Below are 14,974 nucleotides of genomic sequence, written 5' to 3'. Positions count from 1 at the left end.
GGTTACTCAACCTTGTTAGACCTCTAGCCAGGTGGTTAGGGTGCGACAATAGCTTGCTAAAGTACTTTTCCTTCTGTTCTGCGATCACATCTTTGACTGGAAGAATGTTTAAGTCGCGATGTATGTTTTCGTTGCGAACGTACCAAGGTGCCCCGGTGATTGTTCTCAAGATCTTCGACTGAGCTCGCTGGACTATGTCAATATTGCTATTGCTGGCATTCCCCCATAACTGGGAGCCGTACATCCATATAGGTTTAAGTACCGAGTTATACAGCAGGACTTTATATTCAAGGCAAAGGGGAGACCGAGCGTTGATAAGCCAATGAAGGCTGCTGGCTTTTAGCTTTAGGTGGGTTCTTTTAGCTTCTATGTGCCGACGCCATGTGAGTCTTCTATCGAGGTGTACTCCTAGATATGTTACCTCGTTTGCTTGCGGGAGTAGGGTGTTGTTTAGCGTAAGGGGCGGGCAGTTTTGCCTATTCAAGGTGAACGTGACGTGCTTGCATTTTTGTTCGTTTACTTTAATTCGCCAGTCTGATAGCCATTTTTCAACATCCACCAGATGAAGAGCTAGCTGCGCAGTTGCTTGCATCGGGCATTTTGAGCGGCTAAGAATAGCTGTATCATCAGCAAACGTAGATGTTGTTAATCGTGTGCTTGTCGGGATGTCTGCTGTGTAGAGAACATATAATGTTGGTCCGAGTACGCTTCCTTGAGGAACTCCAGCTCCAACAGTGAATTCGTCAGATATATCAGTGTTGCACCTCACAGCAAATTTTCTGTCGTAGAGGTAAGACTCTAAAAGCTTGTGGGTATTACAAGGGAGCATTGTCTTGATTTTGTACATTAGACCTTCTAGCCAGACTCTATCAAATGCTTGAGAGACATCTAGAAATATTGCGGTACAGTACTCGCGTTTTTCGAAAGCATTCCGAATTTCTGCTGTTATCCGGTTGACCTGCTCAATTGTACCGTGCTTTTCGCGAAACCCAAACTGATGTGACGGGATTCCTTCCTGGATCCTTAGGTATGTGTTTATTCGAGTCAGAATGCATTTCTCAAAGAGTTTAGATAAGCATGAAAGTAGGCTTATAGGTCTATACGACGTGGGAATTGTGTGGTCTTTTCCCGGCTTTGCTATCATTATTATAATTGACTTTTCCATCTCGCTGGAAAGTGGCCAAGTTTTGCGATGGCATTGAAGAGCTGGGTGATAGTGCAGACGGCGCAATATGGAAGCTCAATGATCATTTTGGGAGTTATGAGGTCGCAGCCTGGTGATTTTTTCGGATTTAGTTGGTTTTTGATGATATTAGCGATTTCGTTTGGGCGAAACTCGATTGGTTCATGTTGAAGCTGAGGCTCATATGGTAAAGTCGGCAGAGTAAAGGCACTAGTGGCCGGATTTGGTTGGAAGATATTTTTGAGGTGATTGGCAAACGTGCTGGCTCTGTCTGCATCGCTGCGCGCCCAGCCGCCTGTGGGATTTCTAATAGGCATCACTGTTTCTTTCGGTGAGCTTAGAGTTGGGTGAGCTCTCCATAGTGAGTGTTTTGTACTAGAAGTTGACAATTGCTCTATATAGCGGCGGTGGACATAAGCTTCTTCTTGCTGTAGGGCTTTAGTAAGTTGACGTGAGGCATGTCTAAAGCTTTGCTTAGTAGATGGCGATCTGTGGAATTGCCACTCGCGACGTGAACGCCGCTTTTCGAGGACGAGCTGTTCGATTTGTAGATTTGTCTTTTTATTGCTTTGTGTATTTATAGTTTGCGATGTTGAGGCTCGAGCTGCAGAGACGAGTACAGACTCAAGTGAATTAACAAAGCTGTCTACGTTGGCTTCATCGTGGAGATGAGGACTTAGCTCAATGTGTGAGCTGATATATTTTCTGTACTTAACCCAATTGGTTTTCTGTGAGGTCAATTTTAATGGTTGTTCCAATGTTCCTGGATGTCGCAGTAGAATAAACAGGACAGGCGAGTGATCAGATGAAAGATCCGATAGGCAATTGGCGCTTGTCAGATTTTTAGGGATGTTTTTGGTAATCGCAAAGTCTATTAAATCTGGTAGTTTCCTTGGGTCTGCCGGCCAGTATGTTGGTGTGCCAGAAGAAACATAGTCGAGCTTGTTCTTGGCTTTGATAATTGCATTATAGAGCTGCTTCCCTTTTGGAGTCACGAGACGGGATCCCCAGTGTGTGTGCTTGGCATTGTAGTCTCCTGCTGCTATGAAGTGGTCTCCAAGTGTGTTGAAAAACTGCATAAACTCATCTTCAGCTATATTGAAGCGAGGGGGGCAGTATACGGCGGCTAGTGTAAGTTGGTTGCCAGTATTTAGTTGTATATTTATAGATGTGGCCTGTAGGTAGATTTTAGCAAATTTGTTTTGATAATGGTGCTTTATGCGGCTTCTGATTAGAGTTCCAGTCCCACCATGTGCTTTACCATCTGGATGATTTGTTCCGTAGAATGAATATCCTCGTAGTTGAAAATTGTATTTGTTTGTGAGGTGTGTTTCCGAAAGCAGCATTACATCGATGTGATTGTCGAGTAGGAATTGAGCTAACTCAAGTTTATGTTGCGAAACGCCGTTAGCGTTCCACGTAGATATCCGTAGGAAAGCCATTATTTGGATTGTTGTGAAACCAGCATTTGAATCAATAGATTTTGGTTTCGCATTAAATCTTGCATAGTTGTGCGCATAAACGACATAAATTCCGTCAGGCTTTGTTGTAGGCTGCATATCATAGCTTCAAAGTTGCTTTTTGGCTGCTCTGTTGCTGAGCCGTGTTCGGTTCTTGATATGCTGATTGCAGAAATGAGCATCTTGAGGCAGGTGTCGCCGGTCCTGATTTTAAGGCGCTTGCGTATGTCACATTTTTGTCAACGTTAATGGGTCCTAGTGAGGATCTGGCTGCAGTCGAGAAGAAGACTTCAGGGTTTGATCTGGACGCCGTGAACTGTCCATTTTGGGTGCGGGCAGCTATTCCTTTCTGGTGGATGCGACTTTTCAGCTCCTTATAGACTGGTCATCCTCTATAATTAGCAGTGTGATTGCCACCGCAGTTGCCGCACTTTTTCGAGTTGCTGTCATCTTTGCTCGCTGGGCAGTGTGCGGAGTCATGAAGCTCTCCGCAAACTACACACACCGGGCGCAGTTTACAGTATGACCTTGTATGGCCATATAACTTCAGTTGCGGCAATTAAAACGGCCAGGGCAACATTTTTGCTGAAAATACTGCAAAACTTGTATAGCTCGCTTCCCGATCGTTTATATGAAGTTATATCGAAAAACGGAGGATTCACTGTTCAATGGGGGAACCTATTCAGATGAACAAAAAAAAAAATAACTGATATTATATACCTTTCAAAAGAAAAAAATAAATAAGGAATTGTTCATACTGAATTAATAATAATATACTAATATATAATCTAATAATACTAATAATATAATCGATATCACTGAATGAGCCATCTCTAGAGATTTTTTTCCATCTCTAGCATGATTTTGAAGTTTTTTGGAGTTGTTTTTTGCCGGCAAATTCGTTTTGCATAATAAAGAGACCGGAGTGTCTTTAAAACCATCCTAAAATCTGTGTTTCTACTATTCGCCTCATTCCTGGCAAATCATTGGTCCTTCGAGCCGGATATCACCGACACAAAACGGCAAGTTCAACATTCAGGTGGCTAAATTATTTTTGGTTGAGATATAACAACCGAAACATATTTACCCACATTTATTCATTCCTACTATCATCATCAAAATATATGTATATAAAATATCATCATCCTCTATCACCTCATCTTCCGCATATATACATACATTTTAACGCGTTAAGAGAAAGGAAATAAATCAGCTTCTGCATATATACATACATACAAATTGTTGCCGAGGGCTGCTAGAAAAGTTCTCCTATATATTATTCCTATTATTCCTATATATTCTATATATTACTACTCCATTTAACGCGTTGAGAGAAAGAAAATAAATCAACTTCTGCATATATACATACATACAAATTGTTGCCGAGGGCTGCTAGAAAAGTTCTCCTATATATTATTTCTGTATATTATTCCTATATATTATTCCTATATATTATTCCTATATATTACTACTCCATTTAACGCGTTGAGAGAAAGAAAATAAATCAACTTCTGCATATATACATACATACAAATTGTTGCCGAGGGCTGCTAGAAAAGTTCTCCTATATATTATTCCTATTATTCCTATATATTTTTCCTATATATTATTCCTATTATTCCTATATATCCTATATATTACTACTCCATTTAACGCGTTGAGAGAAAGAAAATAAAAGAGGAAAAAATAATCCAAAACCATCCTGTAAAAAAAAAAAAATAAAAAAAATTTTAATAAATTAAATTATTTGGTCAAAATTCCTATTAAATTCCATTAATTCCTATCGCGTTTGCAGGGGGGTTCGTATCCTCTGAACTTATCCAAGGCTCCCATATTATGTCCTCTGGACGAGAGACAAAACCAAAAGGTTTTGCACCCGTCAAAATTATAAGAAGGAGTACATCCTCATCTCCAGTTCCTCCTTCGCATCCGTTAGCAAGATCTGCGAATACCAGATCCAAGAGCGAGTCCCTGACGCCAACGCTACCAAAACCGCAGAGCATATCACGAACCCCAATAGGAACCCGATCCGTCACTCGGAATACAGTTTCTGCAACCACAATGGCTCTTGCGACGTTCATTTCCGTGTGCGATAAACTAAGCCATTTCGAGGCCAAGATCAATGAACCATCGACTTCTGAGTCCTCTCAATACGCCCTTGGGGTCCGCCGTGACCACGTAAAGAAACTTTGGGAGACGATTGAGAGCGAGTACGACAAATGTTCCCAAGTTCTCCAGCAGGAAGCCTCCAGCAGTGGTGAGTGGCAGGCAATAGAAGCCAAGTATGACTACTGCTATTCCGTTTATGAACGCTGTGTAGCCCAGCTAACAGAGGTTATCGAAAGAATGTCCGTTCCAACTCTTACAAGGGCATCAAGTACTGCCCAACTGTCCATGTCTAGCGGATGCCGACTTCCGCCCTGTGACACTGAAGTTTTCAGGGGGGATTACTTACGGTGGCCAACGTTCCGCGACCTTTTCACTGCTATCTATGTCAACAATCCGAGGTTGACGCCGGTGGAAAAGTTATTCCATTTAAATGCCAAAACAGAGGGAGAAGCGAAGGCTATAGTAGCAAAATCTCCACTCACGCATGACGGTTTTGAATCGGCTTGGACCGCGCTTTGTGACCGTTTTGAAAACAAGCGTCTTCTTGTCAACAGCCAATTAAAAATCCTGTTCAATCTTCCCGTAGTGGTGGTTGAGTCCGGTGCAGCTTTAAAGGAGCTGCAAAGTACCATCCAAGGCTGTCTCACGGCGTTAGAACACTCCAAAATTTCAATCGATAATTGGGATTGTCTTCTCGTATTTCTCTGCTCCTCAAAGCTTCCGAAATTGACCCTTTCTTTGTGGGAACAATCCTTGTCCAATAAGTGCGAGATACCCTCATGGGATGAAATGAACTCGTTTCTCAGCGAACGATATCGCACCCTGGAAGCCATAGAGGATGTTAAACCCAGCTCCAGCATTAAGATGGTTAACTCCCAACCGCCTTCAAAAAACACAGGCTCAAAAAGGATTAACTCCTTTGAGACCAACGTGACGCAAGGACCCAGAAACTGTGACCTTTGCGCAAAAGAGAATCACCCAGTGCGGGTATGTCCTCGGTTTCTCCAAATGCCCGTCAGTGAACGATCCGCATATATAAGGAGAAAGAAATTGTGTTTAAACTGTTTCGCTGGGGGACACCAGCTTAAAGAGTGTACCAGTAAGCACAATTGTTTCACGTGTAAAGGGCGCCACAATACGCTCCTGCACAGAGCTGACCTTCCTCAGTTGGCTACAATTCAATCCAATAATAATCCTACTACTTCAACTATACAGTCCACTACGCCTACCAATGTGCAAAGTTATCTAGCAGCAGCCACACAAGGTGTGCTGTTAAGTACGGCAATGATAAATGTCTGTCACTTAGGAGTGACGTATACTGCGAGGGCCTTACTTGACTCCGGGTCTGAGGCTACGTTTATCTCGGAGCGTCTCTTTAGGATTTTGAAGCTTCCGTACCAATCCGTACAAGCTAGAGTTTCCGGCTTAAATCAAGCAGTGGCTGCCCAGTCAACTAAGATGTGCCATTTTCAAATTGGGTCGCCAATAAAACCTAGACTACACATTGAGGCAGAAGCATTTGTCGTGCCACTTCTATCCGGAAAGTTGCCTTCAAGCTCCATACCAAAGGAGCAGTTAAAGGACCTTCCCAGTTTTACATGGGCTGATCCTTCGTTTTTCCAGAGCTCACAAATTGATCTGCTGATTGGGGCGGATATTCTTCCGTCTATTCTTCTGAGTGGCTCGAGGACAAAGATCTGTGGCACTCTGTTAGGTCAGGAAACAGTATTTGGCTGGATCCTGAGTGGGCCAGTCTCCAAGGCCGTGCCAAAATCCATTTCGAACTTTTCCACAAAGGTCTCGATAAGCTCTGAAGCTAAACTCGAGAAACTTCTCACAAAGTTTTGGGAGGTGGAGGATCTTCCAGGGAAGCCGGTAAAAGAGTCCGATTCTTTCTGTGAGAAGAACTTTGTGCAAACAACAAGGAGAGATGACACTGGGAGATATGTCGTCACCCTACCATTCCGAAGTTGTGATCGGATTGATCTAGGGCATTCAAGATCCATAGCATTGGCTCAATTCCTAAAGAACGAAAGCCGTTTGAGAAAAAATCCAACTCTTAAAGAAGAATATGAAGCAGTAATCAGGGATTACTTAGACCAGCGGCATATGTCTCCAATCGTTCCAGACTCCAGTGGGAAGAATTTCTACTTGCCTCATCACGCCGTTTTTAAGCCAGATAGCACTACTACCAAGGTTCGTGTAGTATTCAATGCTTCCTGCCCTACTTCCAATGGAAAGAGCCTGAATGATATCCTTCATCCAGGGCCTGTGTTACAGTCCGATTTGACTTTGCAGGTCTTACGCTGGCGGTTCTTTCGCTTCGTTTTCAATGCCGACATTACGAAAATGTACCGACAAATTCTCGTTGCTCCAGAGCACACTCCATTCCAAAGAATCCTGTTTCGTGATGCAAATGACCAAATCTGTGATTATGAACTCAAAACAGTCACATTTGGAGTAAATTGTGCTCCGTTCCTTGCAATAAGAGTATTGCAGCAGTTGGCGAAAGATGTGAGAACGACTTTTCCATTGGCAAGTGAAATTATTTCTACTTCTATGTTCGTAGATGACGTACTGGCTGGGGCGCACACAAAGCAATCTGCTGGTGTAGCTATTGAACAGCTACGTGCGGCGCTCAGGAGCGCAGGATTTCCGTTGCGCAAGTGGACGTCCAACTCCAAGTGCATTCTCAAGGACATTCCTAAAGATCACTTGCTAAGAGAGGGTTTCTTAGAGCTAGATGATCAGAGCACTGCCAAAACTCTCGGGATTCGTTGGCAGGCAAATAAAGATGAATTTTTCTTCGTCCCGTCCGATATTACTCCAAAGGCAGTCCTCAGTAAACGGGAGGTACTGTCCCAAATTGCAAGACTTTTTGACCCGGCAGGATGGCTGGCACCTTTCGTGATCCGAGCAAAAATCTTTATGCAGGAGATTTGGCTCCAGCAGCTGGGTTGGGACGATCCACTCCCTGCTGAGCTCATGGGAAAATGGAACGAATTTCTTATGAGCTATCCTACTATAAACCAAATCCGAATTCCGAGATGGGTGAAATTTGGTCCACAATCCAAAGTTCAATATCACGGCTTCTGCGATGCATCGCAGCAAGCATATGGAGCCGCGATCTATGTCCGAATTGAACACGCTCAGGAGGTTTCTATTTCTCTTTTGACCGCTAAAACTCGCGTGGCTCCAGTAAAGACCATGTCCATACCACGCCTTGAATTATGCGGTGCAGTTCTTCTGGCTGAGTTATTCCAATCGGTTGTTCCACAACTCCCTCCTGATGACTTCGACACATTCTACTGGACGGACTCCACGATAGTGCTAGCATGGTTAAGCAAACCGCCATGTACCTGGACATGTTTTGTGGCAAACAGAATTGCCAAGATTACACAGTCCGTAGATGCTGGGAAGTGGTCTCACGTGCGGTCTGAATTCAATCCAGCTGACTTGGCTAGTAGAGGCGTGGCTCCACAGGATCTCGCCTCAAGTAACTTGTGGTGGAATGGCCCACAATGGCTACAGCTTCCTAAGGAGCAATGGCCTACTCCAATAGAATCCGTACCTGAGACAGAACTTGAGCAGCGTCCTATCAAATGCAACTTGGCTAAGTTGCCACCATCGGAGGATTACATAGATCGTTTTTCAGACCTAAGTCGTGCCCTCCGGGTGACCGTTTATGTCCTGCGGTTCCTAAGGCGTTGCAAGGTACCATCTACGGTCTTGCCAACTGAAATCAGTACCGCCGAAATCCGAGAGGCACAAGAGTGTCTTCATGTTCTGACCCAACGGCAAGGGTATCCAAAAGAATACAGTTGCTTGTTAAAAAAGCAACAGATCCCATCATCCAGCCCTCTCAAGAACCTGAATCCCTTCTTAGACCACAGAGGGGTACTGCGAGCATCGGGCAGGCTTGTTGCGTCCGACACGCTTTCCTACGATGAGAGACATCCGATTATAATACCATATTCCAGTCCATGGGCCCGTCTACTGGTTCGATTTACTCACCGCATATCCTTGCATGGTGAGAGTCAGCTCCTAATGCGACTCATTCGATCCAAGTATTGGATTCCAAAGCTTAAAACTTTGCTAAAAGCTACTATTAGTGCATGCAAGGTGTGCTTGATCTACCGAAAGCGGTTGCAGACCCAACTCATGGGGGAGCTGCCCGCGGAACGGGCCACTTTCTCACGTCCGTTTACACACACTGGCGTAGATTTCGCCGGTCCCTTTGAGATTAAGAATTATACGGGCCGTGCGTGCCTTATCACAAAGGGCTACGTGTGTGTATTTGTCTGCTTCAGCACAAAGGCAATCCACCTTGAAGCTACGTCAGACTTGACGAGTGAAAAATTCCTGGCGGCTTTTGCGCGCTTGGCTGGTAGAAGAGGCTGCCCACAGAAATTATATTCAGACAACGGTAAGACATTTGTGGGTGCCTCAGCCATTATCACGCGGGATTTCCTACAAGCAACGAGAGAGATGGTCACTGCACACTACAGCCACCAAAACCTATCCTGGTACTTCAATCCGCCAAGTGCTCCACATATGGGAGGACTGTGGGAAGCAGGAGTGAAGAGCTTTAAGGCGCATTTCTACAAGTCTGCTTCCTCAGTCAAATATACGTTTGAAGAACTTTCGACATTATTAATAAAAATCGAGGCGTGTCTCAATTCACGGCCCATTTCTCCAATGTCAGAGGATCCTACTGACTTATTAGCCTTGACTCCCGGGCATTTTTTGATCGGTGGCCCACTGCTAGCTCTGGCCGAACCAGAAATTAAAGCTAACGCAGTATCCATCATCAACCGTTGGCAACGTTTAAAGGGCCTTCATCAACAATTTTGTGTCCGATGGAAGGAAGAATACCTAAAGGAGCTCCACAAACGGAATAAGTGGCAGTCACCAACTACGAATCTCCAGGTCGATGACATGGTTATCATAAAGGAAGACAACCTGCCCACGAACGAATGGCGCCTCGGCCGAATTCAGAAGGTTTGCCCAGGTGCAGACGACAAGGTCCGAGTGGTGGATGTTCTTACGTCAAGAGGCGTAATACGTCGGCCGATCGCGAAATTAATACTTCTTTCACTCCTAAAGTAACTCCTACGCTATGCTTCTTCAATGTTCGTTTGTCCGTGTTCACGTCTAGTCATATGTTTTTGGATACCACTAATTCTACTTCTCTTTCCTTATCATACAGAGAAAATGGCACCGCATCCGAAGGCCCAGAAGCCAAACTATCCGCCGCAAGGAATCGCTTCCTATCGGTGCCGAGTGTGCAGAGGAGTTCATGCACTACGGAAATGCCAGCAATTCCTCAAGCTGACGGCCGAGAAACGCCTGCGAGCAGTACTTATCAATAAGTACTGCAGCAATTGCTTAGCCCATGAGCATTCCGGGCGCTCTTGCCGCAGTGCGGGAAAGTGTCGACTTTGCCAAAGGGACCACCACACGCTTCTGCATCTGCACAATGAAGGGGGCCGTCGAAGACGCTCACTTCAACGTTCCCGCTCCTCCCGTATGCGGTCACCATCCAGATCCCCTCACCGCCATCCGCTGGGGCGGTCGGATTCGGACCTAGGGGTCGAGCCGTTGAGCTCCGCCAGGCCTAGTTCTCCTGCTGCGCTTCAGGAGGATCAGCGTGGCGCCTATACCACCACGCTGTCTACCCTCCTGCAACATAAGGCCACGAGTGTCTTGCCTACGGCTGAGGTGGTTATCCACACCGGAGTCAAGAGGTTCGAATTGAAGGCCTTGATCGACCCTTGCTGTCCTACCAGTCGGATCAATGCATCCTTGGCAAGGTCCTTGGGCCTCTCCGTCACAAGCGTCGGGACCGATGGTGTGTGCACAGCGAGGCTCCAGTCGATCAGGGGGCCGTTGGACGAGGAAGTCATCTTCCACGTTGATTCCCAGCTACAGCAGAGCCTCGCCCTGGCGGATGAACGCTGGTTTCGGCCGAGTACCATATTCTTGGTATTAGGGGCCGAAGTGTATCCTCACATCATCCGTTCGGGATTCATTGCTGGTCATCGAGGATCCCCTGTCGCCCAAAATTCCGCCTTTGGATGGATTTTGTCGGGCCCGTGCGGCCATTGACAAAAGGCCCAAATTTGCAACTGCGTTGCAAGGGGGCCGGGATGTTCATACTGAATTAATAATAATATACTAATATATAATCTAATAATACTAATAATATAATCGATATCACTGAATGAGCCATCTCTAGAGATTTTTTTCCATCTCTAGCATGATTTTGAAGTTTTTTGGAGTTGTTTTTTGCCGGCAAATTCGTTTTGCATAATAAAGAGACCGGAGTGTCTTTAAAACCATCCTTAAATCTGTGTTTCTACTATTCGCCTCATTCCTGGCAAATCAGGAATAAATAATTCGTTTTTGACAAACCTTCATTAGATTTTAATTTTAATTTGATTTAAGAATGAAATAAAAAAACTATGCAAATCGGAAAACTGGCATAGGAATTGTAGATACATTTCTATATTTAATATCATGTACCTATTCAGTTCAGCGGCAGTGTGATTTGATTACTTTAACCGCTATATGTTTAAATATTCCTTTTGGTAAATTTTCCAAATGCTAGGCTGTGATTGGTTAGGTTAGGTTAGGGCGGTGATGCTAGAGGGACATAGAAGACCCCCCCCGCTTCCACTTGAGCCGCTAGGGCTCCTTGTGCTACCGCTAGGGCAAGGGTTTCACCAAAGTCGTTGCACTGCAGCGTTGACTTTATGATGCAGGGTTCCACCTCCTGGTATGTCACCTCTGCTCTTTGCAGCACAAGCCTTCTCTGCTTGGAGGAACCGAGACACGTCTTCAGACTCCATTTTGTAAGTTTTCGTTCAAGGTGCAAAGTAATGGAAACAACAGCAACGAGTTTCCCTTTACAATGTTTTCTTTAAGCGCTTCAATGATCACAAAATCAAACCGGGACCGATCGCGGCGGGTTGTTACAAAAGAACAAAAAAGCACATGCGAATCTGGGAGAATCAAGGAATCAGCAGTTCCAGATAACGGGCAATTAGTGGACCCCTGCGGCTAGTTACACTGAGAGAACTAATTAGTGATAATTACAATATTTGATGCTGGTACAAGTCTCAAGGAGCAACAGACCCACCGGAAGTCTGGAGGCTCGACGACATGGTTACTAGCGTAAACAAGGAGCTGGCTAAGACTAGAGAGAGCTCAACTTAGGCACTTAATGTTTGTATTAAGGAGGTACTAGGGGAAAAGGTGGAGGTCTACTCTGCGTTCTTGACCTCAAGGTGGCAGGATGCAGGAACGAACAACGGTGCCTTACATGCGAAGCGAAGGGACTGAGACACCAGACTGGGAGCATTCGATGTAGGGCTCGCTAAGGAGGGCTACGTCCGCCATTACCTCGTGCTGAAGTACATCCTTTGCCGTTATACAGTGGTTCAGGTTTAGCTGAAGCACTATCATCCCGTTCTATTTGGACCTCCACCATGCTTGGTAAAGGAAATAATTGAAATAATAATGAAATATAATAATGAAATAATTTGAAATAATTGTTGCTACCTCGCACCAAGCCTTGATTCCAAAGAATTCGAAAGAATCTTGGACGAACTGGCGAAAGACATTCGAGGGCGCTCCGAGGTCCTAGTTCAACGCATGAGCGCAGGACTATTGCTGGAGTCTCGAGCTGAAGATAGAGGATCTGCCGCTTCAAGCATGGAGGGGATGCTGCTGCGACGAGCATAGGTAACGTGTTACGAAATGGAGGTCCTGCATCAGAAGGTAAATGCGGACGATGCGGACCGACGACTCTACCATTTTGACCCTCGAGTAAATGGAGAAGCGTTTGCTCGATCGATTACTTGCAGGAGGAATTAGACGAGCTAAATTATAGTGAACTTCGACATCCTGGGGTAGGTAGCCAAGCGTTCCATGAGAGTGCTGGTGGTGCTGGTGTTTCACCTACTCCATTCAAGCCTGCTTCCTCATTGGCCCCGTTGGAGATTACCGACGCTAGAGATACTGAGATACTTAAAAAGAATCTAAGAACCGTACTCCATCGGTCCCCATCAACGTGTAGCCTTAACGGTTTCGAAGAAAATTTGGCTCCATTCAGAAGTTGTTAAATGTGCTGTTGGTTCAAGCAGGCAAACGCGAAGCTATTTGGAAAAATTTATAAATTATAAAACGGAGGAGCAGCGGCGGACTTATCAGCAGTTTCTATTGTTGTTTGTTTTTCCCCTGTTCGCATGCGCTTTGGTGGTATTTGTAGCGAATGCGCTGTCGGGAGCTTTTTTGTAGAGCTGCACACTTTCTGCTCAACTTTCATTTGTGTGCGTTCCCCCGCCTCCCCTTTTGCCAACGAAATTATGAACAAATGCATTATTCTGAGTTTCTATTGCTAAGCTTTTTTTTACTTGATCCTACTCCAGAGGTTACTTCCATATATATATATTCTATATATTATGCGTTCTATTTTAAATAATTGAAGGTGTACAAAATTGCATATAAAAAATATTCTTCTTCGGCACGTGCAAAAAAAAAAAAAAAAAATGAGTCACGTGTCGAACAAGAATATTTTTTATACGCAATTTTGACCACCTATAAAGCATATTTTCGTCACTAAACTTGATATCACATATTTTGGGTTTCGCATGCAGGTTCGTCCCAACCCTCTAACATAAAAAAGACCAAAGTTATTGCATTTCCGATCAATCAGTTATATGGCAGCTATAGGATATAGTCGACCGATCCCAACCGTTCCGACTTATATACTGCCTGCAAATAAAAGAAGGATGTGTGCAAAGTTTCAACTCGATAGCTTTAAAACTGAGAGACTAGTTTGCGTAGAAACAGACAGACGGATAGACGGACATGCTCATATCGACTCAGGAGGTGATCCTGATCAAGAATATATATACTTTATAGGGTCGGAGATGTCTCCTTCACTGCGTTGCACACTTTTGACCAAAATTATAATACCCTCTGCAAGGGTATAAAAATACTCACTATTAAATAAAACACAATTCCAAATATTTAAGTTCGTTAAATATACTTTAAATACAAGATGTGCTATTCATGTGAAACAAAATTGTTGTGGAGTTTGTTAATTTTTTAAGTTTTTTGTTAACATTTATTAATTGATACTTTAATTTAAGTTTTGTTACTGTTAACTGAGATTAGTTTATCTCGTCGCGAAAAACCGAAAGACAAAAAGGTGGCTGTAAATTTAAATATAGCAACTACGAAAAATACGTGCACTCGGTTCAACTTTAAAAATTCGATTATATTTTTACCAAAAGAACTTAAGCATAGCTTATCTATTGCGGCGAAGCGGGGCGAATTCCCGGGAGACCGCAAGTGAGCTTTCCTTGCGCTCCCGCTCCGCCCTATTCTAACTTAGACTAGACTTCAATACAATTCAAACTTAATCTTCTACATTAATTCTACACCGGCCCCGTTGAAGGCCTCCATCAGGCTTCAACCACTGGCAACCTCGCCAGCTTGTGGACTGCTCTCCTGAAGACTGCTGCTGCACTAGTCCTGACGTCGGCGATCCTGACCCTTCCGTCCGCGCCGGCGTGAGTCTCGACTCCCCCGTCTTGAGTTATGTGGCGCTCACCTTCTCGCGGACCTCTGTCGCAAAATAAAACCTCTTATCAAAGCACCGATCGAACGACGTGTATATTGGTCAGATTCGGAAGTTTTTCTTCATTGAATTCGTTCCCATCCATCGTCGTTGTCTACGTTCATATCAAATAGAGTTGCTGAGAGTCAAGAGTGGTCAGAGGATAGCACGTGGCGGCATGTGCCAACTAAACAGAACCCGGCATATATTGTGTCAAGAGGTGGATACGTAAAGGAAACGATAGAATCAATCTGGTTCACAGGTTCATCGTTTTTAACGGAGCCGGAAGATAAGGTGCCAATCAGCCCCGGTTTGATCCGTCACCAAAGATCTTGCAGATGGAAGCAAAGAAGAATGCAGTTGGACTGACTGCAATGGTCTCTACCTCATATTTGTTGGAAGTGAGAGAAGGATTTTCCTCTTACTTAAAACTGCTGCGAGTGTTCGTTTACATGGTCCGCTTTATAAAGAAGTGTAAAAAATGAGTAGTTACTTCTTATAATGTACCGTCACTTGTCGAATATCAATAACCTTTTAATAAAATTGTCCAGATAGTCCAAGAGCACGAGTATCAAGAGAAAATTAAAAATATTC

General features: G+C 44.3%; 2 protein-coding genes across 2 annotated transcripts; both read left to right on the top strand.

Annotated features, from left to right (window-relative positions):
- The first annotated feature begins 3,477 nt into the window (after window positions 1-3,477).
- Window positions 3,478-10,908, top strand: LOC123258270. The gene is made up of 2 exons (XM_044718140.1): window positions 3,478-3,665; window positions 9,962-10,908. Exon 2 carries the CDS (start codon window positions 9,967-9,969, stop codon window positions 10,858-10,860), a length of 894 nt encoding a protein of 297 aa, XP_044574075.1. The 5' UTR covers window positions 3,478-3,665; window positions 9,962-9,966; the 3' UTR covers window positions 10,861-10,908.
- On the top strand, window positions 4,705-9,861 carry LOC123258272. The gene is made up of 2 exons (XM_044718143.1): window positions 4,705-5,739; window positions 5,968-9,861. The coding sequence occupies exons 1-2, from the start codon at window positions 4,705-4,707 to the stop codon at window positions 9,859-9,861; spliced, it is 4,929 nt and encodes a 1,642-aa protein (XP_044574078.1).
- Window positions 10,909-14,974: the final 4,066 nt, after the last annotated feature.

The sequence above is a fragment of the Drosophila ananassae genome, assembly GCF_017639315.1.
Source record: "Drosophila ananassae strain 14024-0371.13 chromosome Y unlocalized genomic scaffold, ASM1763931v2 tig00000254, whole genome shotgun sequence".
In the NCBI taxonomy this organism is placed as follows: Eukaryota; Metazoa; Arthropoda; class Insecta; order Diptera; family Drosophilidae; genus Drosophila; species Drosophila ananassae.
This window is presented reverse-complemented; position numbering and strand designations above follow the sequence as displayed.

Bases quoted from the DNA above. Each gene is read 5' to 3' on its own strand.
- LOC123258272 (XM_044718143.1), top strand. From the start codon at position 4,705: ATGGCTCTTGCGACGTTCATTTCCGTGTGCGATAAACTAAGCCATTTC. The intron at 5,740-5,967 runs GTATGTCCTCGG...TCAACTATACAG, and splicing joins AAGAGAATCACCCAGTGCGG to TCCACTACGCCTACCAATGT.
- LOC123258270 (XM_044718140.1), top strand. From the start codon at position 9,967: ATGGCACCGCATCCGAAGGCCCAGAAGCCAAACTATCCGCCGCAAGGA.